Below are 21,630 nucleotides of genomic sequence, written 5' to 3' on the forward strand. Positions count from 1 at the left end.
ATCCTGTGGCTGCACCTGTGAGGAGAATCTTCCTGCCTCAAGCAGTAGCTAGTGCCAGAGGAAGCCTTAAGAAAACTTTCATGCATGAACTGACACAATGCTCTTGCAGCTAATGTTGAGAAACTGCATATGGATGTTTGTCTGGGCTTTTGTTCCGTCTCCCTTACAGTGTGACCACAACCAAATACAGCATCATCTGAGAGCATTATGTAAGAACCCTGTGCTGCCCATGTCCACTGTGTGGGCAGGTAGAGAGCTCAGTTGCTGCAATGATGCCTCTTATGAATCTACATTATGTTTTGAACGCCCTAGTTTGGAGTAACTGCATTAAACCACATCCTCGGAGGAACTAAATACCTCTTGACCTGCAAGACAACCACCTCTGTAGTAGCTAATCTCACCTTCAGTCTTCCCTGCATGCTATCGCCGTGTCTACAACTACTAGTTGGCAGTAAGGTAACTCCTGTTATGACAGAATCAGAGATTATGCTGAGTTGGAGGGGACCCACCAGGATGATCCAGTCCAACTCCCAGCCCTGCACAGGACATCCCCAAGAGTCACACCAGCCCCGCGCGGGCCATGTGCCCGAGAGCAGCGAGCCTCACTGGCAGGCAGAGCCGCGCTCGGGGCCGGGGCAGCGGGGCCCGCAGGGCACGTGGGCGGCGGGCGCCCTCCTCCGCCGGGCCCATAAAGGCGGTGGGGCAGGCTGCGGGGCCGGGGCTGCTCCGCCGAGTCCCGCGGCCCATGGAGATCCCCCTCAAGTCCCTCCCCGGCGGGCGGGCCGCCGCCAGCGGGTGAGGGAAGCGGGCCGGGCTGAGCCGGGGTGGGCGCGGTGCCGAGCCCTCGGGCCAGCCCGCCCGGAGGGCAGCGGGGTCAGGGCGCTGCTTCGCCAGCGGGCCGGGCCGGGCCGGGCTGTCCCATCCTCCGGCCGGGGCCGCGATAGCGCCGGGGGCACGGGGACGGCGGGGAGCCGCTCGGGAGGGCGCTGCCGCCGCCGGACACAGGTGGGCGGCGGGCGCGGCACACGCGTTGGGGGCTGGCGCGGCACACGCGTGTCCCTCTCGGGCGGGCGCGGCACACGCGTGTCCCTCTCGGGCCGGCGTGGCACACGCGTGTCTCGGCTGCCGCACAGGTAGGTCCTGCCCTCCGCCCGCAGCGCAGCGCTCCGTGCGGGCCCGGCTGCGGCCGCTCCTCCCGCGGCAGCCGAGCGGGGGGTGACGGTGGGAGCCCTGAACGGGAGGGCTTTCCCCGACGTTTCTGAGAAGAGTGAAGCGGTGCCGTCCTCTGGCAGGGTGCTGAGCTTAGTACAGATCGGGAAAGTGAAGCTGGGGTTCCCCAGACTGACACGTAGAGCTCAACTCAGTGATGGCTTTTTTCCCGTTTTTGGTTTTGTGGTTTTTTTTTTTTCTCTCCTTCTTGCCCCCTTAGGACCCCAGGGTTCTCGTTAATACCTCTCCAAGATACAGAGCTCAAGCAGATAAATGTCGCTGATACGGAGCTCTGATGGACGCTGTTAGTGTCGCTACACTAGTGAGTTACTCATTAAAGAAAGTGACTGCTCTCTTGCTGAGCGCACTTTAGCCACTTGGTTCAATTTTTCTGCTTTTTCTGCTGGGTGAAGAGCTAACTACTACAAGTGTATTTCATGAGTAGGTCGCTGTAAATTGTAGTCCTTACTGTTGAAACCTCTTTCTTGAGTGGAATGTTGAGCTCTAAAATGCTACAACAGACCGTGCTGCCAGCTACAGCAGTGAAGTGTTGGTTACGGCAGTGCAGCTGCTAGAGCTGAGTTAGTACCAGTTGTAATATACGAGACACCTGGATGTGCACCTCACCATGCATTGTGCAGTTAGTCTTCATTCGCCGAAAATTTGATTGTGTCAGTGCTTCACAGAAGACGCAATGGAAACCCATTAAGTGGTGTTAATTACACCACTGTGTCAGAACTTAATTGCTTCATTGCTCTGCCCTGCGCTGGGTACTTTGCTTCAATTAGGTTTAGATTATTAGGCTAATGACCGTGGGGTAGAATTAGCTGGTTTGTTTTAAATATGGTAAATCACTGGTAGTCTCTTGGAGCTTTTAAACTTTCAGTGCTTTGGTTGGAGGTTCTAGTTCTGCTGATTTAATGTGGTCTGTTTGGATGTAATTTTTAGTCTGTCCTAGAAATGAATGAATTCAAAACCAGTTGATCTGTTTCACCTGTTGTCCTGTTACCTGTTTCACCTGTTTAAAAATGAATTCTTTCTTAAATACTACACCAGAGAATGACTGGTTTTTTTAATTGGAAGACAAAGTTCAGCAGTGATACAGGCTTGAATCTTTGATCTCTTAAGCAAAAAAAAAAAAAAAAAGTGCTGCTTTCTTTGACAAATTTCCTGCTATGTATTTGAATATTTAAAAAAACTTCTTGTTATAAAGTTTGCTGTTTGATTTGTGAGGGTTTTTGCCTGTGTTTGTTTGGTTTTTTTATTTTTAAAGATTTGTCACTTCTGATATGCTTTTACTGGAAGCTTAAGGAAGGGTCTTGCTGAAGTCTTGGAGAGGTTCTTGTGTCATGCCTTCATGCTTTAAAATGTGACCAGATTTGGCTTAACCCTGTTTCCTCTTTCTTTCCCACCTCCTCCTGTCCCTTTCACTGTGGGTTAGCTCTTGCTCACTGTGTGCCCACGCTCTGCCTGCTGGAGGGAGGCTGGTGCAGGAGCAGCCGTGTCTGGTGTCAGTGCAGGACGGGAGCGTGTGTGTCCCTGTGTCCCTAACCAGTGCTCACAGCTGTAACTAGCACATGCGCTTCTGCCAGGTGTGTTTGCACCTTTCAAAGTTCTTGCATCTTAGATGTTACTAAAGCTAGTCCGGAATGTTTTTATTATATGTTTAAATAGGGATGGTGCCCACAGTTTCTTTTTCTTGGAAACTGGCCATGTTTTTCCTGCTTCAAAAACCTCTCATCATCTTCATGAAAGATTGATTTAAGGCTGGGTAGGAAAGATAACTTTTGAGCTTTTAATATTAAAATAGATTTTTTTGTTGTTTTCACTTCCTCTTCTGAGGAAACACCACAGTGTCAGCTTTACTGTTCTTCTTTAACTGAAATTTCTCTTCTTGTGGGACATCTGCTTCAAAAACCAAAGTCATTCTGCCTCTCATCATCTTCATGAAAGATTGATTTAAGGCTGGGTAGGAAAGATAACTTTTGAGCTTTTAATATTAAAATAGATTTTTTTGTTGTTTTCACTTCCTCTTCTGAGGAAACACCACAGTGTCAGCTTTACTGTTCTTCTTTAACTGAAATTTCTCTTCTTGTGGGACAGCTGGTTCTAACAAATCAAGTGTCCTTTGTGATCTACAGTTTGAGCTTAAATATCTGTGCACTTCAGACAGGTGAGGACAGAAAAAGTAAAAATGAAAAAGTATTCCAAGTATCTGAAAACTTGGAATCGATGCATTCGGTTTTGAGCCTCAGACAAAATGTAATCCTTTATAAAATTCAGAGCATTGAGAACAACATTCCAAATTGTCAATGGGACTGATAATCACCTGGTGTCAGATATGATACTCTTAACCTGTAAAGAGAGAAAAAAAATTACAAGTTGTGATCTGATCTATGTGTGAAGTAGGAAAGTTCCGAAAAATTATGACACTGGCAAACAGGGTTAAAATTATTAGGAGATGGGTAAAGTTGTTTCAATGTCCCATTCAGTTGAAAAGGAGAAACTTAAGGTGATTTAAAACACAATTACAGTCCTCTGTACTTAGTCCTCTGATTTTTGAATGCCCAGGTATTTAAATAAATAAATGCCTATGAATTTAGCCCTTGAAGCTGCATGTTCATAAGAGAAGTGTGTGTAAAGCCTGCTCTGGTTTAATCTTTGAGACACCTTTTTCTTCTGCTAGAATTTGGGTTATTCAGACAAATATGTTAACATTGGTCCCTCTTTGTTTCAGATAGATTTTTAAGGGAGCAATAGCAAGTCTACATTTCTTTCTATTACAGACCCTCTTATTTAATGCCTATTTATTATTTGTCTAAATGGTGTGTTTTAATGATCAGATGTGTTTGAATGATTTTTAATGATGTGATCACAGGAAAATATTTTTACATTTCCATAAGGTAACCCCAAAACTATTTTGGACCTTTTATGTCGTGTGGTGATCTGAGGTGATACTGCAATGAGGAAATTTTCTGCCAAAATGTTCTCTTGGTTTCTAATTAATATGTTTTTTGTAGCAGAAACATGATGACTCAGTCAGATTTAGATCTAAAAGAGACAACTTTGAAAGAGGATTTGAAGTTTTACTTCATGAACCCATGTGAAAAATACAGAGCAAGACGTCAGATACCATGGAAACTGGCTTTGCAGATTTTGAAGATACTTATGGTTACGACACAGGTAATCCTCTGGTTTTACTCTTAGGGTAGCAATGATGTACAAGAGAAGCAGGTCTGTGCTTCTGGGCCTTTGCCAACCCTGGGTACTTGTTACTGGCTTCAACCTCCCACTTCAGTCCATAAAGAAAAAAAAATACTATGAAAGGTGTTTCAAGGGGGAAGAATAACGTATGTTATAAAAGCCTCCTGGAGATTTTTAGGGCAGTCATTGCTTTAAAGTATTTTTTTAGGGCAGTAATTTGCTTTAAAGTGTTATGTCAAAATTTTGCCATTTTTGACATACTTTAAAGCAAGTTACTCTTCCCATGAAATTCAGCACTGTCTTCAGGCTTGTTGTCACAGTACTGTGACATTCTTAGATTACAGTTTCACTGGACTATTTCAAAAGTGCTATTTCTTGATATCTAATCAGAAAATTAAGGTGTCCACATTCAATGTGAAGCTGCTATGGTTTCTGATGATGATGGGATGGCTGGGCTGCAGGAACTGGATGTGCCTCTTGCTTCTGTCGTCAGACAATGCATTAGAAAAGTCATGTACTGTTTGAGATACTTCGTGGAGGCAAAGAAGAGGGTGTTTGTGAACTGCACTGGTATCACAGTGCATTTGGTTGTGGTACAGTCCTCTAACAGGGACTGCATGTGGAGGAAAGCAAAATGGGACACACACATAGGTAGAAATTACTTTTTCTGAGCCTTTGAAATGCAAGACTGATATCTGACAGCTTGCAAGAGCAGCTAAATATACATGCTGGGTTGTTACTCTTCCTTTAAAGACCTCACATGTCTAAACTTTACATGTCTCTGGAGAGGTTGAGTACTGCCATCTGTCCTAACCCGCTGCCTTCCATTTTTGGGGGTATCACTGAACATGTGATTTTTCTGTCTGCTGCCCCAGTCTCCCACTGTCCTTTGTGAGCAGAAGGGGTGCTCTGCTGCTTGGTTTTCAAAGGCCACAAGATTTTTCTGGACTGCTCCTTGAGACTGTTCTTGTAAGCCCTTGGTTTTGCTCAGCTGTCAGGCACATGGCTGGGGCTTGGGGGTGTCCTCCTCCTACTGTGCCTATGAAGAAGCTCTTGTGGAAAACCAAGCAGTTTCTAGGCTCTATTTATGTTTTCCTTGGTGGTAGTGGTGGAAATGGGGCCATCCAAATAGCAGAGGAACACAAGTGTTTAGTAGTAAGTCTGCTGTTTGCTGTTCCTGCTTGTTATATCCTCCTTAGGCAGCACCTGGGTCAGGCAGGTGAGGCTTTCTATTGCTCTAATCCTGTGCCATGCCCGAGGTAGGAAAGGTGCAGGGATTTGTCCATTGCAAAGCAGAGCATTTCAGGGGCAGCAAGTTGTGCTGTTTTAGCTTGTCTCCATTTGCATCCTCCACAAAGGTTTTTGCAAATCCCAGTTGGAGTTGTTGGTCCACGATATGTAAAAGCTGCAAGTGGTGGAGCTGTCTGTTCAGGTGCTGCAGTTAGATTCTGTTTCATTTGCCCTGCATGTGATATCCTTGGTTTGGTAATCTTTGGTAATGCCATTGGTTAAAGGGTGCTCTGCTCCTGCCAGACTTACAGCAACAGGCACCTGTCTGGTTTGTACTTATTGTAATTTAAAGCTGTTTCCAAAGTGCTGCTGCTTGACCACTGTTGAAAATTCAAATCCATTTTTTTTTTCTCTTGTCAGCTTGTTTTTTTTGGTTTGAGTAACCAGCTGGTGGTCTCATTCAAAGAGGAAAACATTGTTGCTTTTAAACACCTATTCCTGAAGGGCTATTCTGGAGCTGATGAAGACGACTACAGCTGCAGTATATATACACAACAGGATGCTTATGATAGCATTTTTTATGTTATTAATCAGGTAGGTGTGAGTATGTGTTGATAACTGTGTTAAAGCTGAAGCTACAGCTATAAACGTCTGCTAAGTTTCTGATTTTCTGTTTCCATTTTTGGATTTCAGTTTGGTGTTTCACTGAATCAGTGAAAAGGGGATTTCCTCAAGTTTGTGTTGTAGCTGAGTTTTCATCTCTTGGAGATGAATCCAAACCAGAATTTTACTCAGGTAGTTCTTAATACCAAAATCCAGAAAATTTGAAAATTTTTCATCTTGCATGGACTGGAACCTCAGTTTAGGTCTTACTTTGAAGCCCTATGAGCCTGAATATACCTATGCATGCTTTAAAACAATGTGTCCTTAACAGCTCTCCTGAACTGAGAGCTTTGTGGTGAGGGCTTGAGGCCTCAAAATGGGGAATATGGTAGTTAGGAGTGTAGAGGCATTCACTCTGATTAGGGATGATATTTTAAAAGAGTCCCTTTATAATTGTCAGAGAAAAGTGAGTAAATCTAGGGTGAAAATTCTGTAAAAGTTTTTGTATTTAGTATTAATACATTTGGAAATCCCGAGATGAAAGACTCTGGGATATGAAGTGTGTGTTGTGTTGGGAATGATGATAAACCCGGAAATTACTAACACAGGATGAATAAAAAGCGGCTTTAAACCACCTTTCATTTTCACTGGCCTTGGCACATGAGCTCTGGCACCTGGATTAAAGCAGTGTTGCCAGTGCAGCTGTGCCCAGCAGCATCTGAGAGTTTCAGGGCTGTGAAGGGCCAAACCCCTCTCAATCAGCCCCTCGTGGGGGCTTGCTGCTCTCCTGGGCTCTCCTGTAAGCTGCAGCAGAGCCAGCAGCATGCCAAAAGTGCTGGACAAGACCCAAGACTCTCATTACTGCCATTTGAAATGAATGGTGAAGTAGTTTTCTCTGTCTTTCTTTGAACTCTCCATATTGCTACTGTTCCTGCAATAAGCCATGCTTTCTTTTTAATTTATTTTCCTTCCTTGCTTGCTTTGTTTCACTTTCCTTCTTTTGTAGGCACTAAGGCTGAGGTGAATTCCAGATACAAGACAGTAGAGAAATAATAGCTTTATATCCTCAAGAATGAGCCAGGCATCAGAAAAAGGTCTCTTCATACAATGTCTGTGTGGAATAAATATAGTCATATCCTTTAAGGAGATTTAAATTGTGAAATCTGGGTTCTTTAGTGTCCTGTGCCATTCCTGAGACTTTTATATTGCATGTAAGAATTCAAAAAGCATGCTTTCAGGTGAACATTGACTATTGTTGCCTTTTTTTGTCTGTCTTTAGAGGGTGCCTTGTGGGAAGAGGCAATCTAGATGACTCCCAAGCTAAAAGCAAAGCTTTTTTTTTTTTTTTTTTTTTAAATTTTGAGATGGGCAGCTAGAGGACATGGGATTTGGTGTTCTGGTTTGTGTTTTTGAAATGCATGCTTGGATGGGTAAAGCAGAAGGAAATGACATTACAGGAAACAGTAATTGTGCACAGCAAAGCTGGAGTTGTAAAAACTGAATTTTAGCCTTTGTGTAATATACCACTGGGGATATTCTAACACTTTGGAAAAAAACCCCAAACAGACCACCAACATTAAAGCCCAAACATACATTTACACTTGGAAGAGTACACAGGTTTCCCTTGCTTCTCTACTGGGTTCAAGCTAGAGTTCCTTTTACAAAGTTTCTAATACAAATTTAAAATTTATATTATTATAACAAGTGTAATAGCAACTGCAGCTATTTGCTTCACACAAAGCTGTGTGAAGTTGTTACTCTTGTGCTCTGCCCTGTGGCTGTAAGGCCAGGATATTCTGCTGCCTGCTCTGAGGCTGTTTGGAAATTTATAAGCAGGAATGTTGCTTTTATTGTTTTGTGGTGTTGTTTGGAAGTGGTGTGTGGGTAGCCCAGCACCTCGTGCTGTCTGTCAGGAGGGCAGAGCCTGAGAGCACACGTGGCTGGGGCAGCAGCTGCTGCAGGCAGTGCTCTGGAGATGTCCTCAGTGGGATGAGGAGCTGTGACTAACTGCTGTTTCCACTCACTTGACCTGCCTTAGTCAGATGTGGCTTCCTTGGCTTGCTCTGAGCTCAGATGCTGGCAGGGTGAGGAGGCCGTGCTTTGCTCCTGGCTGTCTGAACGGTGTCCTCGAAGTGGCACTGCAAGGCAGAGCTTTGCATACCAGTGTGGCAGTTCCTGTTGCAGTTCCACTCCTGGGCATGCAGTGTGTGGTTCTTGGTGGCTGGTGGGATGTCACTGGTGAGATGGGCTAGTGGCCACAATGCCCATAGGAAGGGGGAAATAGGATGACAATGAATGATGCATGATAAAAAAATCCATGTTAAACGGGAAAAGGGACTAATCTTTGTCAAAGCCAGTTGAACAAATTTTTAAGTAATGAGAAACCTTGCCTGATTTCCCATGTTTATTTACTTCAGGCCTCCAAGAGAGCTAAATGCTTTCTTGGGAGCAGACCACTGCTGTACGCTGCCCTGAGTCCTTTTGTTAGGACAGGTAATGATAAAAACTAAGGAATTGCTGTGTGTTCCTACCTTCTTCCCCAAAAGGCCATGGCTCTGTCTGGCTTCTCTTGGACAGTGTTAGCTCTTGGGAAACTGAGCTGGCAGGCAGCTGCCTTCATGGTTGGTCCATTGATCTCCTGTCCTTCATGGCTGGTCCGTTGATCTCCTGTCCTTCATGGCTAGTCCGTTGATCTCCTGTCCTTCATGGTCAGTCAGCGATCTCCTGTCCTTCATGGTCAGTCAGTGATCTCCTGTCCTTCATGGCTGGTCCATTGATCTCCTGTCCTTCATGGTCAGTCAGTGATCTCCTGTCCTTCGTGGTTGGTCCATTGATCTCCTGTCCTTCATGGCTGGTCCATTGATCTCCTGTCCTTCATGGTTGGTCCGTTGATCAGCTGTTGAGGAGCCAAGGGCCACCAGAAGTGCCCTGGGGGCTTGCCTCACTTGTGCAGGAGTGGAAGGTGTGACTCCAGGGATCCACAGGGTGTATTTTGCTTCCAGTAGGCACCAAGGCTCTGTGGGAAGCAAGCCTGGAGAGGACTGGGCTGGAATGTAGCTCTTGGTGTTGCTCAGGGCTGATCCATGTTTGGACAATGCTTGGTTTGGCACAGCTTCATTTGCTTCCACTGTTAGTCCTTGTTTTCAAGAGTATTTTGCAAATGAAGAAGGTGACTTGTGCTATATTTGGAGTAAGTGGAAAAAGAACGTACCTTTCTCACTGGCATGTTCTCAGCTGCTTCTGTGCTTGTGTAAAGCATGCAGGTTAAGTTACTTTTGGAGGCTGCTCAAGCTCTGTTCCCTGGTTGCTGATTATGCAGTGAATGCATGGCTTCCCTCTTCTATATTCACACAGGGAGCTGCTTTGGGTGTGGTCTTGACATGGATTTGATAGGAACCATGACTTGGACCACGTGTACAACGACTGAGTTTCAGGTGGTGTGAAAACTGTCACTTCATAGGTGAAGCTACCCCTGGGGGTGTGTGGCTAGCAGCAATACTGCCCTGAGGTCTCTGCAGGCATCTAATGAGCAGCTCTCTGACATGTGGGTGGCGTGGGTGACCATCTGCAGCCAGCCCAGTAGGCACAGGGCTCCTCGCCACTGTGTCACCAGGATGCTGATCACTGCTAATTAGTGGCCAGCAGCCCTCTTGTCTGTAAATTGACTGGGAAGCTTTTATGTGAAAGATTTTTCATTCAAAAGCCTGTATTGTTACATATAACTTTGAGGTTTCAATTTGCTTTCTAGTGCAAAAAAAAAATTACTTTCTCTAACTTCTACTTCTGTTTTTATTTTTAAACTAGTACAGGCACTTAAAGAACATATCCCTGGGGACACTTGGTTATGAGCATGAAGAATCAGGTCTAAAAATCTGTAAACAGCAGTACAAGAGAGGCACAATGCTTCCTTCCAATGATACACTGAGCATAGATGTTTCTACTGAAACAGGTACAGTACTGTTGCACTTAAAATGTTGTGCTGTGGTGTACTTGAATCCTAGTTCTAAAGCTTAAAACCAATAGCTTTTTGTGTAGCAATCACAGGAACATTAGCATACTTCTTGCCTATTTCCCTCTTGGTTTTTAGCACCTGTCTAGAAAAGACAGCTGTGATTATAAGAGGCTCTCTTCAACTACCTACAAATCTTTGCAGTTGATGCTGAGGTGGTGTTTTGTTGTTCTTTTTGTTAAACACACCTGTTCCCCCTCTGTGCAGGAGGTTCAAACAGGGAATTCTGGATGCTGGTCAGTCTGCACCTTCCATGGGTGGGTGCCCTTACTGCCTCTCACAGCTGAGTCCTGGCTGCTCACAAGCTGGTACACAAACCTGCTTCTGACCCCACTAGCTGGGCTTCTGAATAGCTTTTCTCAAAATTAATGTTTTGCCTGATTAGGACTTGCTATACACACTAATCATCTCAGTTTAATGCTATTTTCAATGTGAAGTTTTTATAACATATTTTCCTCTTGTCTTTCCAGAATGTATCCTTTTAAAGCCAAAGGAACTAACTGGTAAGAAGGTTGAACTGAAGCTGAACTCTTCTTTTTTCAATCTTGAATTTTACAGGTAAAGTGATGGAGTTTTTAAAAATTATTCTGACTTGTTCTCTTATATTCATGTGGTGGATTCTGATTTGTGCAGTGTGATATTCTGTGATATTTAAATATCTTTGTGCAATTTTTCAAATATCCAGGCTTATACAGGTTGAAATCTCCTTCAAGCTGAAAGGCATTGCTCTTCAGACAATCCATGCTCGTGAATTGCCTGACTGCTATGCATTTCAAAACACTGTAAGTGAAAATGGGCTGTGGCACTTCCAACCCTGAATATGCAAGGAGAGCTTAGGCTAAGGTGTAGGTGTCATCCTCACATCTGGCCTGCAGGAGAAGCACAGCTGAGTATGTGCTGGCTCTTTCCCCTCCTTCCCAAAGGCTGCTGAAGTGCTGTTGCCATGGGACAATGTTGCTTTGTAACATATTCCAGTTGGTAACCTCATAACCTGAGAGAGGGATAAGGAATTGTTCCTCATCTAAAGACTGAGTGTGAAGTTTGGCCTCTTGGAATACTGCTCATTAGGCAATAGATGTGATCTACTCAAATTATGCCTGCACCATCATTTATGGGGGCAACTTTCTTAAAGCCTATCTGATCAACAGTATTAATGCATGCTGTGTCCAAGGCACTTAGCAGGATTAATTTTTCTGGAATGCAGACTTACTACTGTTCCTGATGTAGCTCTGTATTTTCAGATAACTTTCAATAATAGAGCCCACAGTGGAAAAATCAAGGTCTATTTTGATAGTGACACCGACATTCAGGAATGCAAAGACTGGCACATATTTAACTCAGGTAAGTATGGTGCATGTGTGTTTGCAGAACAGCAGTTATGGGTCTCCCTTTGCTTTCCCTGCTCTGTAGCAGTCTGCCCAGCAAGACATTCCCCAGCCTGTTCATCCCCCTGCCTGTAAGACAATGCAACTTGCCTAAAGCAATTCATTACCTCTTGCTGTTCAGGAGCTAGGAAATAATTCCTTTTGTGAGGGTGTTGTGAGTTGACGTGATCATCTCTGCATGCCAGTGTGTGTTAGCAGTGAGCTCCACCTGCAAGGAGGGTGAATGTTTCTTCCATAGATTTTTAATTGTTGTGCTGCTCTGAGATAACTCAATTTAATCCACTAACACTGGATAAATTTCCAACTGAAGCCTCCTACAGCTTTCAATTTATTTTTCTTCTAACTGATTGAAGCGTACTATTTCTGAAAGTTTGGGTTTTGTGTTGGCTTTTTTTTTGCCACTGCTGGCAAAAAGTATGAACAAAGGCTGGCATCTGCCATGTATTTCCAGTGTCAAGGCTTGGTCTGACAGCTCAGGAATGTGCACTAAAGGACCCTTAAAGAAACAGCAGCTGTGACAGACTATGCCACTGCTTCTCCCATGTGGTGACTTGCTGTAAAGGACTGTGATGGAACAATATTTTTGAGTGTGCTATATAGTATCTTGATTATTAAATAGGACAAGTGGCCTGCCTTTTGCCTCAGCAAAGCCAGCTTTTCTCTGATACTGCCATGTTGTACTGATATTGAAGTGGTAATTTATAGAATATTCTGAATAACCTCAAAGTGCCTTGGCTCGCATCTCTGTCCGGTGATTTCTTTCAACTACCTGTTCCTGAGTAGTTTATTTTGTGTCTAATTACCAGCTGAGGGAGCATGCATAATTCAGTAATAAAGGTGAGCTGAAGGGCTATTGCAACAATTAAAATTTTGTTTTGTTGATTTTTGTAAGCATGTGGCTGATGAGAGTTAGAAGAGTCCACGGTTGGTAGGATATGAAAACAAATACTTGTTTATCTAGCTCAATATATCCTTTTTGTAGCTTGGAAACAAGACCAAGAGTCAAGAGGACATGATTCAACAGAGGCATTGTCAAACTGCTCTCAGGAATAGGCACTTCACATTTATTCCTGAGCAAAAAGAGCAAGTGAAAGCAGATGGGCTGTGCTGGGCATAGAGGTGATATTGTTTGCTCTATTGGAAATGAGAGCTCTTGCCCTGTAGCTGCATTTGAGTGCTTTTTCCCTTCTTTAGTTGGGTGGCCTTGCTCTGTTAGAGGAGGACAGCACTTATAGTAAAGGAGATAACAGGCCATGGTCAGGTTAGTGGGAATGGGTTATGAAATCAAGTGTTCTGTGGAAAGTTCATTTTCACTGGCCTAAATCCGTCTTAGTTTTTTTCCTATTTAGTTCTGTTGCTATTGAGATTTAGTTTTAAACTACTATTCCAGTGAATACTGTTGTATGGAACTTGAACATTGCCACATTTTTCATCCAAGGCGACCTGTAGCTAAACATCTAAATGCTTGTCAACAGAGATTTGTGAATTTCTTCCTGGAGAAATACAAGCGCCGCGTCTGCTATGCTGACCGCCTGGAGTTCCTGAACGGGTGGTATGTCCTGGTAATTATCAGTGATGTGATGACAATCATTGGGTCAATCCTAAAAATGGAAATAAAAGCCAAGGTAAGAATTTCATACTTAGCTAAAATACTAATCTTGCTACAACCATGTGTAATGTGCTTTAATTTGGGGACAGGTGGAAGTGAGCCATAATAGTCAATAGTCATCTGTTTGCTTATTTCAGTCCATTTCCTAGTTTATCTAATAACTACTTTCATTCACTCTTCCCCAGAGTCTTTCAGTGAGACCATGTAAGCCATTTAAACATCTTATTTCCACAGTGCTAAGACCCCTAATTCCTGGTATGTGGGTGGACAGTTCCTAACAGGAAGACCCAACAATTTGAGTTTTTGTTCTGTAAGAAGCAGCATGTGCAGGACTGGGAAACCACGAGTCCTCCCCTTGAATGAAGCAGGGCTCTTGATGGCTTGAGGGATTGTCACAGCTTGCTTTCCTGGCAAGCAGAGGCACAGACAGTGTGACCTGCTCATCCTTGACCTCCCTGCCTGGACTTGCTGAAATCAATGTGCTTTGTCCAGCTGGCAGCTCTTCAGGAGGCTTTTGGGGTTGGTTTTTTGGCTTTTTTCAATTTTTTTTTTAAATCTTCAATAGATGTGTGTCAACAATTCATGTGTTCACAAAACTTTGTATTCTGGGAAAAGCAGAGTAGGTGGTGTGCTGCTCCTGCTTCATGTGCACTGAGGCTCAAAGGGCAGATCCCAGAGTGGCCTTCAGAGGAAGCACTTGGGAGTCACTGGCTGCAGGCTGAGGTGGGGATTGAGAGCAGGAAAACTTGAGCTAGATGTCTCTCTTGTACTTACTGCAACCAGCTCTAGCCTTCTAAAGTAAAGTGCCGGTAGATTTGGTTGTAGTAAAATCTGTAATAAAACAATGCTCAGGTTCTGATCTGCTGGCAGAGAACCTGTTCAGAGATTTAAATGCATGTAAGCATGGAAAGGGCTGTAGTCCCAAGGGTCACTTTCTGTTTAAATGATGGCTCATGTTTTTTAAATAGTGAACGAGAGCTTCTTTGCCTAACAGCAAATAGTAACCCTCTTTTTAAACAAAAATTTTGAGTTATCCAATCTAATTTTGAAACTGTGTTGTAACCAAACTAAGGACGTTTTTCTTCCAGACTTTGCACTCCATGCAAAATTTCAAGAATATCAGCATATCCATCTGCAGCACTGTTGTGTTTGGATGATCTCAGTAAATAACTGCAGTTCACATTGATCTGATTTTTGTGATGTTGCAACAGGCTTTCTGTATTAGGCTGCCCTGCTTTGTTTGTTTGAACTGCTGGAACTTGAATAGCAGTCAAGCAGACATATCTACTGCTTTGTAACTTGACCACCTGCTCTGTTTGGATCCCTCAGAACCTCACAAGTTATGATGTCTGCAGCATTTTACTTGGAACATCAACTTTGTTTGTCTGGGTTGGAGTCATCCGATACCTGGGATATTTTCAAACCTACAATGTAAGGAGAGAATCAAATGTCTAAAAATTAAAGCATATATATATGTATATATACATGTCACTTTTTTCCAGCTCTCTCTCTAATTCTTTTTTTGCTTTTTCCCCTTCTTTGCTCTGCTCTGACTTGTAGGTGCTCATTTTGACTATGCAGGCATCGTTGCCGAAAGTGCTGCGGTTTTGTTGTTGTGCTGGGATGATCTATCTTGGCTATACTTTCTGTGGTTGGATTGTCCTGGGACCTTATCATGAGAAGGTACATCAGCAGTATCCCTCCTTTTGTGGTGTAATGACGGGAATATCTGTGTGTGTGTATGTAGCTCCTAGCCAAACCAAGCGAAATGTGTCTTAAATGAAAATGTCTGTTTAAAAGCTGTAATGTGAACATGGGAGTGTTTCTCATTCCATCTGTACCTCCTTCTACCTGCTCCTTTTAACAAAATAACTACTCTTGCTTTTACTGTGTGCTCGAAGTCAGGGTGATCTCCAGCACCAGGCTGTTTGTGGTGAGGGGATGCTTTGCCCAGGCCACGTGCATTGGTCTGTCTCTTCTGCCCTCTTCTGGCAATCCCACTTCAGCTGGGTTAAAGAGGCACTAAATAGTTCGATGGAACTTTTTTTTTTTCTTTAAAAAAAATCTCTGGCTCTGGCCTTGTTTTTCCAAATCTTCCCCGTGCCATGTAACTTCAGCTCCTAAATTGTGACTCATAAAGGGATGGATGAATGCTTGTCTTGTTTGCTTTGCTTCCTGTGTGGGGGTGTGTTGTGGGTTTGTTTGTTTGTTTTCTTAAGGTTTGTATCAAAGTGTGTGCCTGGTATGTCTTGTCTGAAACCTGGGTGCAGGAGTAAGGCTTTGTATACTGTAGAACACAAGCCAAAACAACCCTAAAGCTTGTTTGCTTTTCCCCTTGGCAGATGCTCAGTGTGACAGTTTGAACAGAGCAGATTCCTGTCGTGGCAAATTCTGAATGCCCATTAATGACTAACAAATGTCTGATTTCTCATTCTTGGTCTCTGGGTGCACACAGTGTGTGTGACAGACATGTTGCAGTGCTTTTGCAGCTTGCTCTGCCCCCAGAGCTTGCACTGCTCCAGCTTACTGTGATTCTCTCCTTTGGGCAGTGCAAGCGTTCAGCCTGCACATTCCCAGCTGATGACAATACATTTCTCTGGGGAATGCTGGATGCAGTGGGATCTTTTGCCACGCTACAGGCTCAATTGTTTATAACATTTTAAGGCACAGCGTAATTACTGTTGTAACTTCCCTGCCACAAGTATGTTATCTGAGCCAAAGGAAGGACAGTCAGCAACATGCGTATCTATGACAATGTTACCTCTTGCCTAAATATCGTGTATCAATGTCAAGGAAAGCAGCTGGAGCTGGGCAGGATTCCCATTCCTGCCAGTTCCCCAGTGTCCCACAGGAAGGCAATGTGGCACTGTGCAAGGCAGGCCAGCCCTGGGCTGGCTCCCAGGGGCTCTCCAGCCACTGAGCCATCCTGGAAGAGATGGGAAGAGTCTTCCCCGATGTGCAGAATCACTGGAGAGCTCCTTATGCTCACAAATATAGAAATACACCCTCTACTACAGTCAGAGAGAGGGAGTGGGTATCCTGCATTTTGTGCTGTGTCAGTCCAGGGGCTTCCAGGTGAGCAGTCCTCAGCAGGTCTCTCTCTGTGTTATGTGTGCCATGCCTCCTTTCTTCCTGGATAATGTACTGCTGAGTTTCACAATGGCTTTAAAATTCAATTAAAAAAAAATAATAAAATAAGCCATAGGTGTAAACCAGACCTGCTGTTCCTGTGCACCAATAAATTCTCCTTACAAGCATATACCTCTTGACATCTTGTTTTCATTGTAGGGCCACAATTGTGTTAGTTCATTGATAATGCACAATGTTTTAATGTGGCTATTAATTCATATTGTCCAATAAATTATAGTTAAGAAATCCAGTTACTTGGAAGGGCAGAGCAAAATGGGAAGTGGGCTTACCTGGTAGCTTCAGGACCCATTCCAGTTTGGGGAAATGGAGTTTGGAGTTTAAGAGACTGCCCTTGCAATTAAACCATGATTTTTGTACAGGGTGTGCTCCGGTAGCTTCATAATACAACTATAGCTTGTATTCACAGCTCACAGAGTGACAGATTGTTAATTCAGTTTGGACCATTTGAGTTCTGAAGGCTATGTGCTGACTTCAGCCCCTTACACAGTATTGATTTATTACCCACACTCCAGTAATGCTGCTGAGCTGGGAAGCCAGAGAATGTGGATTGTGTTCCCAGCATACTACCACTGTATAGATTCTGTGAAATCACTTCAGCCGTGCTTTGGGAAATGGAATGACACTTTTCTGCAGGTCCAGAATTGCTTATAATTCAGTAGCTTTCTGTGGTGGTCAATTATTTACTGTTCTGCCTGTTGAGCATCACAAGTTTTATTTCTTGATAATAAATATTCTTATGTCTTATCTCAACACATCATGCGTAGTCAAGATGGTATTTCTACATGTTTCTATTACTGATGCATATTTTGGCCTGAATGTACAGGGAAGGGTGGTAGCATTTAATTGCCTGAGTTGGCTTTTTTCTCTGCTTTGAGTAAAACTCAATCTTTGAGTCTTGATTGATCTTCACATTCTGCTAATAATTTGTACTCCTTTTCTAGTTTGAAGATCTGAACACAGTGGCTGAATGTCTGTTTTCTTTGGTCAATGGTGATGATATGTTTGCCACATTTGCTCAAATCCAAGAGAAGAGTTCCCTGGTGTGGATGTTCAGCCGGTTATATCTGTACTCCTTCATTAGTCTGTTTATATACATGATCCTCAGCCTTTTTATTGCACTCATTACTGACTCCTATGACACCATAAAGGTAAAGCATTTAGTAGTTTTCTGCTACACTTCAGTTTTGTATTCATTCTTGTTAATTGCTCAACACCATACCATCTACTATTGCTTCTGATGTGTGATGAGATTATGAAAATCTTTTCATTTAGTCTGTGGCAAAATTGGAAGGGTGGCTGGGTTTGCTAATGTCTCAGAGACGTGCCTTTGGCAGGAGTTTTGAAAGGTTCAAGCAGATAACTCTAAAGTCATGTAGGTGTCCAGGCCTCCTTAATGTGCTGCTTAGAAATGTGTGGTTAAAAGAAAATGTCTTCTGAGAGGCGCACTACTTCTCGTTCAAGTTAAAATTGTGCCATCCATTTCCAGTATGGACTGTCTGAAAGTGAACCTCAGTTTTCAGTAATTACCTTCTGTTCTTGACCTCAGATGCTCTCTGCCCTCTGTGCTGCTGGTAGGCTCAGTGACCAGTGGGAGGGCAATGTGGATCACACCCTTCAGCTCTCATCTCGTTCTTGTCTTGGTGTCACACACAGGCCAGCAAAACAAGGCTGGTCTGACATGAACTACAACTTCCAGACCAAGCAAGAGTTTTGCTCTTGAAGCACCTGGAAATATAGCTTAATTGTCTGTGCTTCTTAGTCTACTGGATGGTCTGATCTGCAAAATGGTGTTTTAGTGACTCTTCCCCCTGAGCATTTTACATGGATCAGCTGGGAGCTGTTTCAGTATGCTGAACTTGTATTTTTTCATAGCATTTCTTCAGCATGGCAATATTGAATAGTCACACTGAACCCTTCACATCCAGAATTAGAGGTTTTAGGGAAAGGGAGCCCAGGACACTTGCAGTGAGCACAGCAGCTCACTGAACAAGGGAGAATCAATACCATTATGGCCTGAGGTCACTCGCTTGGCCTTATGGGCAGCAAACAAAACATAAGAGAATCTGTGAGCAATGTGAATTTTCTGTCACTTATATTGTTGGAACAAAGCAAGCTATGTAGTGTTTCTAGGATGGGAATGGGGTCTTTCCTTCCTACAGCAATATTGAATTATTGAACCAAATAATCTGTTTAACTGCCATGCTCTAGAGGAACTTTTAGAATGTTTCATGCCCAGCAACTTCTCATGTGTTGTAAATGAAATGCTTTTCCTTTCAGAAATACCAACAAAGTGGTTTTCCAGCAACAGATTTACATGAATTTCTAAAAGACCATAGCAGCGCTGGCTACAGAAAAGACAGAACAACTTTTCCGCTCATCTGCTGCTGCAGGAGGTCAGTAGGGTGTTTTTTAATGAGTGTTTTCCTGAGAAGTACAGCAGCTACCTTCTCACTGGAAAATGCTGCTCCACGAATGCTGGAGTATTCAGAATTCAGCCTGTTGATATTTGGATGCTGTTGTTCCTCCTGTACTTTACTTCATGTTAGATCTTTAGTCAGCTGATGATGCAAAGGCAGCAGTTTTCAGCTTAAACTTGTTTTAACTGTTAGACTCTTATGAAAACTGCTATGCAGAAGCTGATGAGAGGACTGTGGAGGAGTATAGCAGGAAACTACCAAGGGTTCTGGAGCAAACCAAGTCTTTGCTTCAAGCTGTCTGTTTCTAAAAAGCTTTGCTAAGCTTGGAGTAGTAGAAAGTGAGAGGGTGATTCAGCCAGAGGTTGGTGCTTAATCCCGAAACTGTGCTGTGTCTGAGGCAAGCTGTTTGAACACCATCTGCCAGAATATTGGAAACACACTGGTAAAAATCTTCCTGTTGGCATTGTGGCAGTGGTCCTTTTTAAGGCGGTGGTGAGAGACAAATGTCTCATCTGGTGCTTGCTGGTCTGCTTTGAATTCTGTTTCTGAGGCAACATAACACCTCTGAAGCCCTGTTAGAGACAGGAGGGACCTTGTCACTGTCCCTAGACAGTCCAGGATGATCCATTCCTGTGCACAGAATGGTTGTGGGCGCTGTGCAAGGAAGCCAGGCTATGGGAGAATGAGCAGACCAAAATGGGAACACTTAATCACAACTGGTGTAACAAATCCCCTTTTAGCAGGAGGATAGTTGTCTGCTTATATACTGATGCTTTTGTGAAGTACATTTTTATACTTTTGGTGTACCCTGGCAGAAGGGGACCCCATAGCCAAGAAAGGAACATGTGAGATGATGATGGGCAGGTATCCCCAGTGGCTGCTGGGGGCACATGAAAACCAACCAGTTAACAAGAATTCCAGCCAGGCCCAGCTTCAGGTTTCACCTGCAAATCACTGTGCAGAATAAGAGATTTATGTGAGCAAAATTATTATTGAGCATAATAAATATAGACCATGATATGCTGCGCAGTACTGAGGGCACAAGGCTGGTGGTTGGAGTGAAGATCTAGAGCTTTTGCTACTGTAGCAGGTTTTGCATCATTGTCCAGTGCAGGAGTAGGAGTTTTGTCTGGAAATGGGTAAGCAGAGAACAAAGGATCAAAACTGAGCTCATACGGGTAGATACTTCCTTGTTGCATTTCTTGCTGATTGGAGAATTGTGAATTTTTTTCTTTGCAGACAACAGAGTGATGACAACTTGATACTTATTAATTGATGGCTGCACATTGAAATTCACTACTGATATATGCAAAGAAAGCATAGTGGTATGGAGAAGGATAATTCTCCAAATTGCAGTGGAACCTGCCATCTGGATCTGCCTCATGAACAGACTTGTCTTAGCTAATTAAGGTTTTGGGGCAAGAAAGGTATTGATGTGGCTGACAACAGGAGACCCAGCAGCTGTGTCTGGAGAAGAGCTGTGAAGAATTCTGTATTCTTGCCTCAAGTTCTGTCATGTTAGAGAAAACTGATCCTTGAGCATTGTCTGTGGAAGCTCTGTTTGCTAATGACATTGAGGAGAAAGGAAAATGGCCTTGAATCAACTGTTGTTGTTAATAAGAAAAAGAATGATACAAAAATAATTAAAAAAAAATCCTGTGTTTAAAAGTATTAAATAAAAAGAAGTCATGAAGGGAGGAATTTATCACTTAACTTGATGCATTCAGCCTGTCATTTCTACTTGGCACATTTAATTTATTTGAATTAAATTTACGTAGAAAAGCTGCACAAAAGTGGAAAGTAACTGTTGTTTTCCCTCTTGTATATAATTTTTACACAAACTACTTATAAGTCACAGTCTTTTCTTTAACAGCTTTACTAAAAAGCAGTTTATTATCCTTTTTGGCTGTCTTTTCTGTTATACCCACAATATTGATTTACACTGTGTCCAAGTTCAACTTACTGCTTTAGCTATAATTAAATACTTCTTTACAGGGTTGGAAACTTTCATGGTAAGCATTAACTGAAGGCTCCTGGAAAGATTTTTTTTTCTTTTTTTTTTTTTTTTTTTTTTTTTTTGGTGAGTATTATACTGTTGTATTGTCATAACTCAGAGGACAAATTCAGGCAAAACCAGTGCCATGGAATTTTACTTCTATTTCAAGCACATGTTAATTGGAAGAAAATATGTAGCAACTGAGCCTTGCAGTTGGTTTGTTCAGGTGACTTTCTAGCTGTCTTTGGGGTGGTCAGCTATAAAGACTGTACTTTCCTCTTGCCTCTTTATAAACTTTACTCAATGAGAACAGAGGATTTTGGGGAACTTAAAAGTACTTCCAGGATAATAGTGTATAAATGTTAACCAGGTATTTCTGGAAACTTCCAGGGGCACTGACACTTCCTGTGTACTACTATATGAGATGCTCTGCTTTTTTCTCTCCACTATTTGCTCTCTAAAAAAGCCACTCTTAAGTAGGTGATGTCAGTGTGTTGGCTAGGACTCAGTCTTGCTCTGTGTTCTTAACTACCAGCGGTGTTCTCTGCAGGTTCTGGCTTGTCAGTGTTTCAAATGGCAAAGGCAATTCAAAATGCTGCCCTGATATGAGTGGCAGCGTTTTTTTCCCTTTTTTTTTTTTTGTTTGATTTAATCTCCTTCCTAGTGTTTACCTTCGTAACAATTATACTTTTATTGTGGTTGTTGAAAGTGAATGCCATTTTGCCTTGCCTTGGCTGCAGCTAGGTGTCAATAACAGATTTTTTGGTGTCAGGATTTTGATGCATCCAGGTTCTGCACATTTCAATGCTTCTATTGCT

The 21,630-nt window shown here is 43.1% G+C and overlaps 1 protein-coding gene across 1 annotated transcript; it reads left to right on the forward strand.

Annotated features, from left to right (window-relative positions):
* Nucleotides 1-732: 732 nt before the first annotated feature.
* On the forward strand, nt 733-20,459 carry MCOLN2 (mucolipin TRP cation channel 2). The gene is made up of 13 exons (XM_041483166.1): nt 733-795; nt 4,230-4,392; nt 6,064-6,237; nt 10,051-10,195; nt 10,726-10,813; nt 10,941-11,037; nt 11,497-11,596; nt 13,012-13,265; nt 14,579-14,680; nt 14,810-14,932; nt 17,341-17,547; nt 18,677-18,792; nt 20,056-20,459. Exons 1-13 carry the CDS (start codon nt 746-748, stop codon nt 20,090-20,092), a joined length of 1,656 nt encoding a protein of 551 aa, XP_041339100.1. The 5' UTR covers nt 733-745; the 3' UTR covers nt 20,093-20,459.
* Nucleotides 20,460-21,630: the final 1,171 nt, after the last annotated feature.

The sequence above is a fragment of the Pyrgilauda ruficollis genome, unplaced genomic scaffold, assembly GCF_017590135.1.
Source record: "Pyrgilauda ruficollis isolate IOZ18807 unplaced genomic scaffold, ASM1759013v1 scaffold6, whole genome shotgun sequence".
Lineage (NCBI taxonomy): Eukaryota > Metazoa > Chordata > Aves > Passeriformes > Passeridae > Pyrgilauda > Pyrgilauda ruficollis.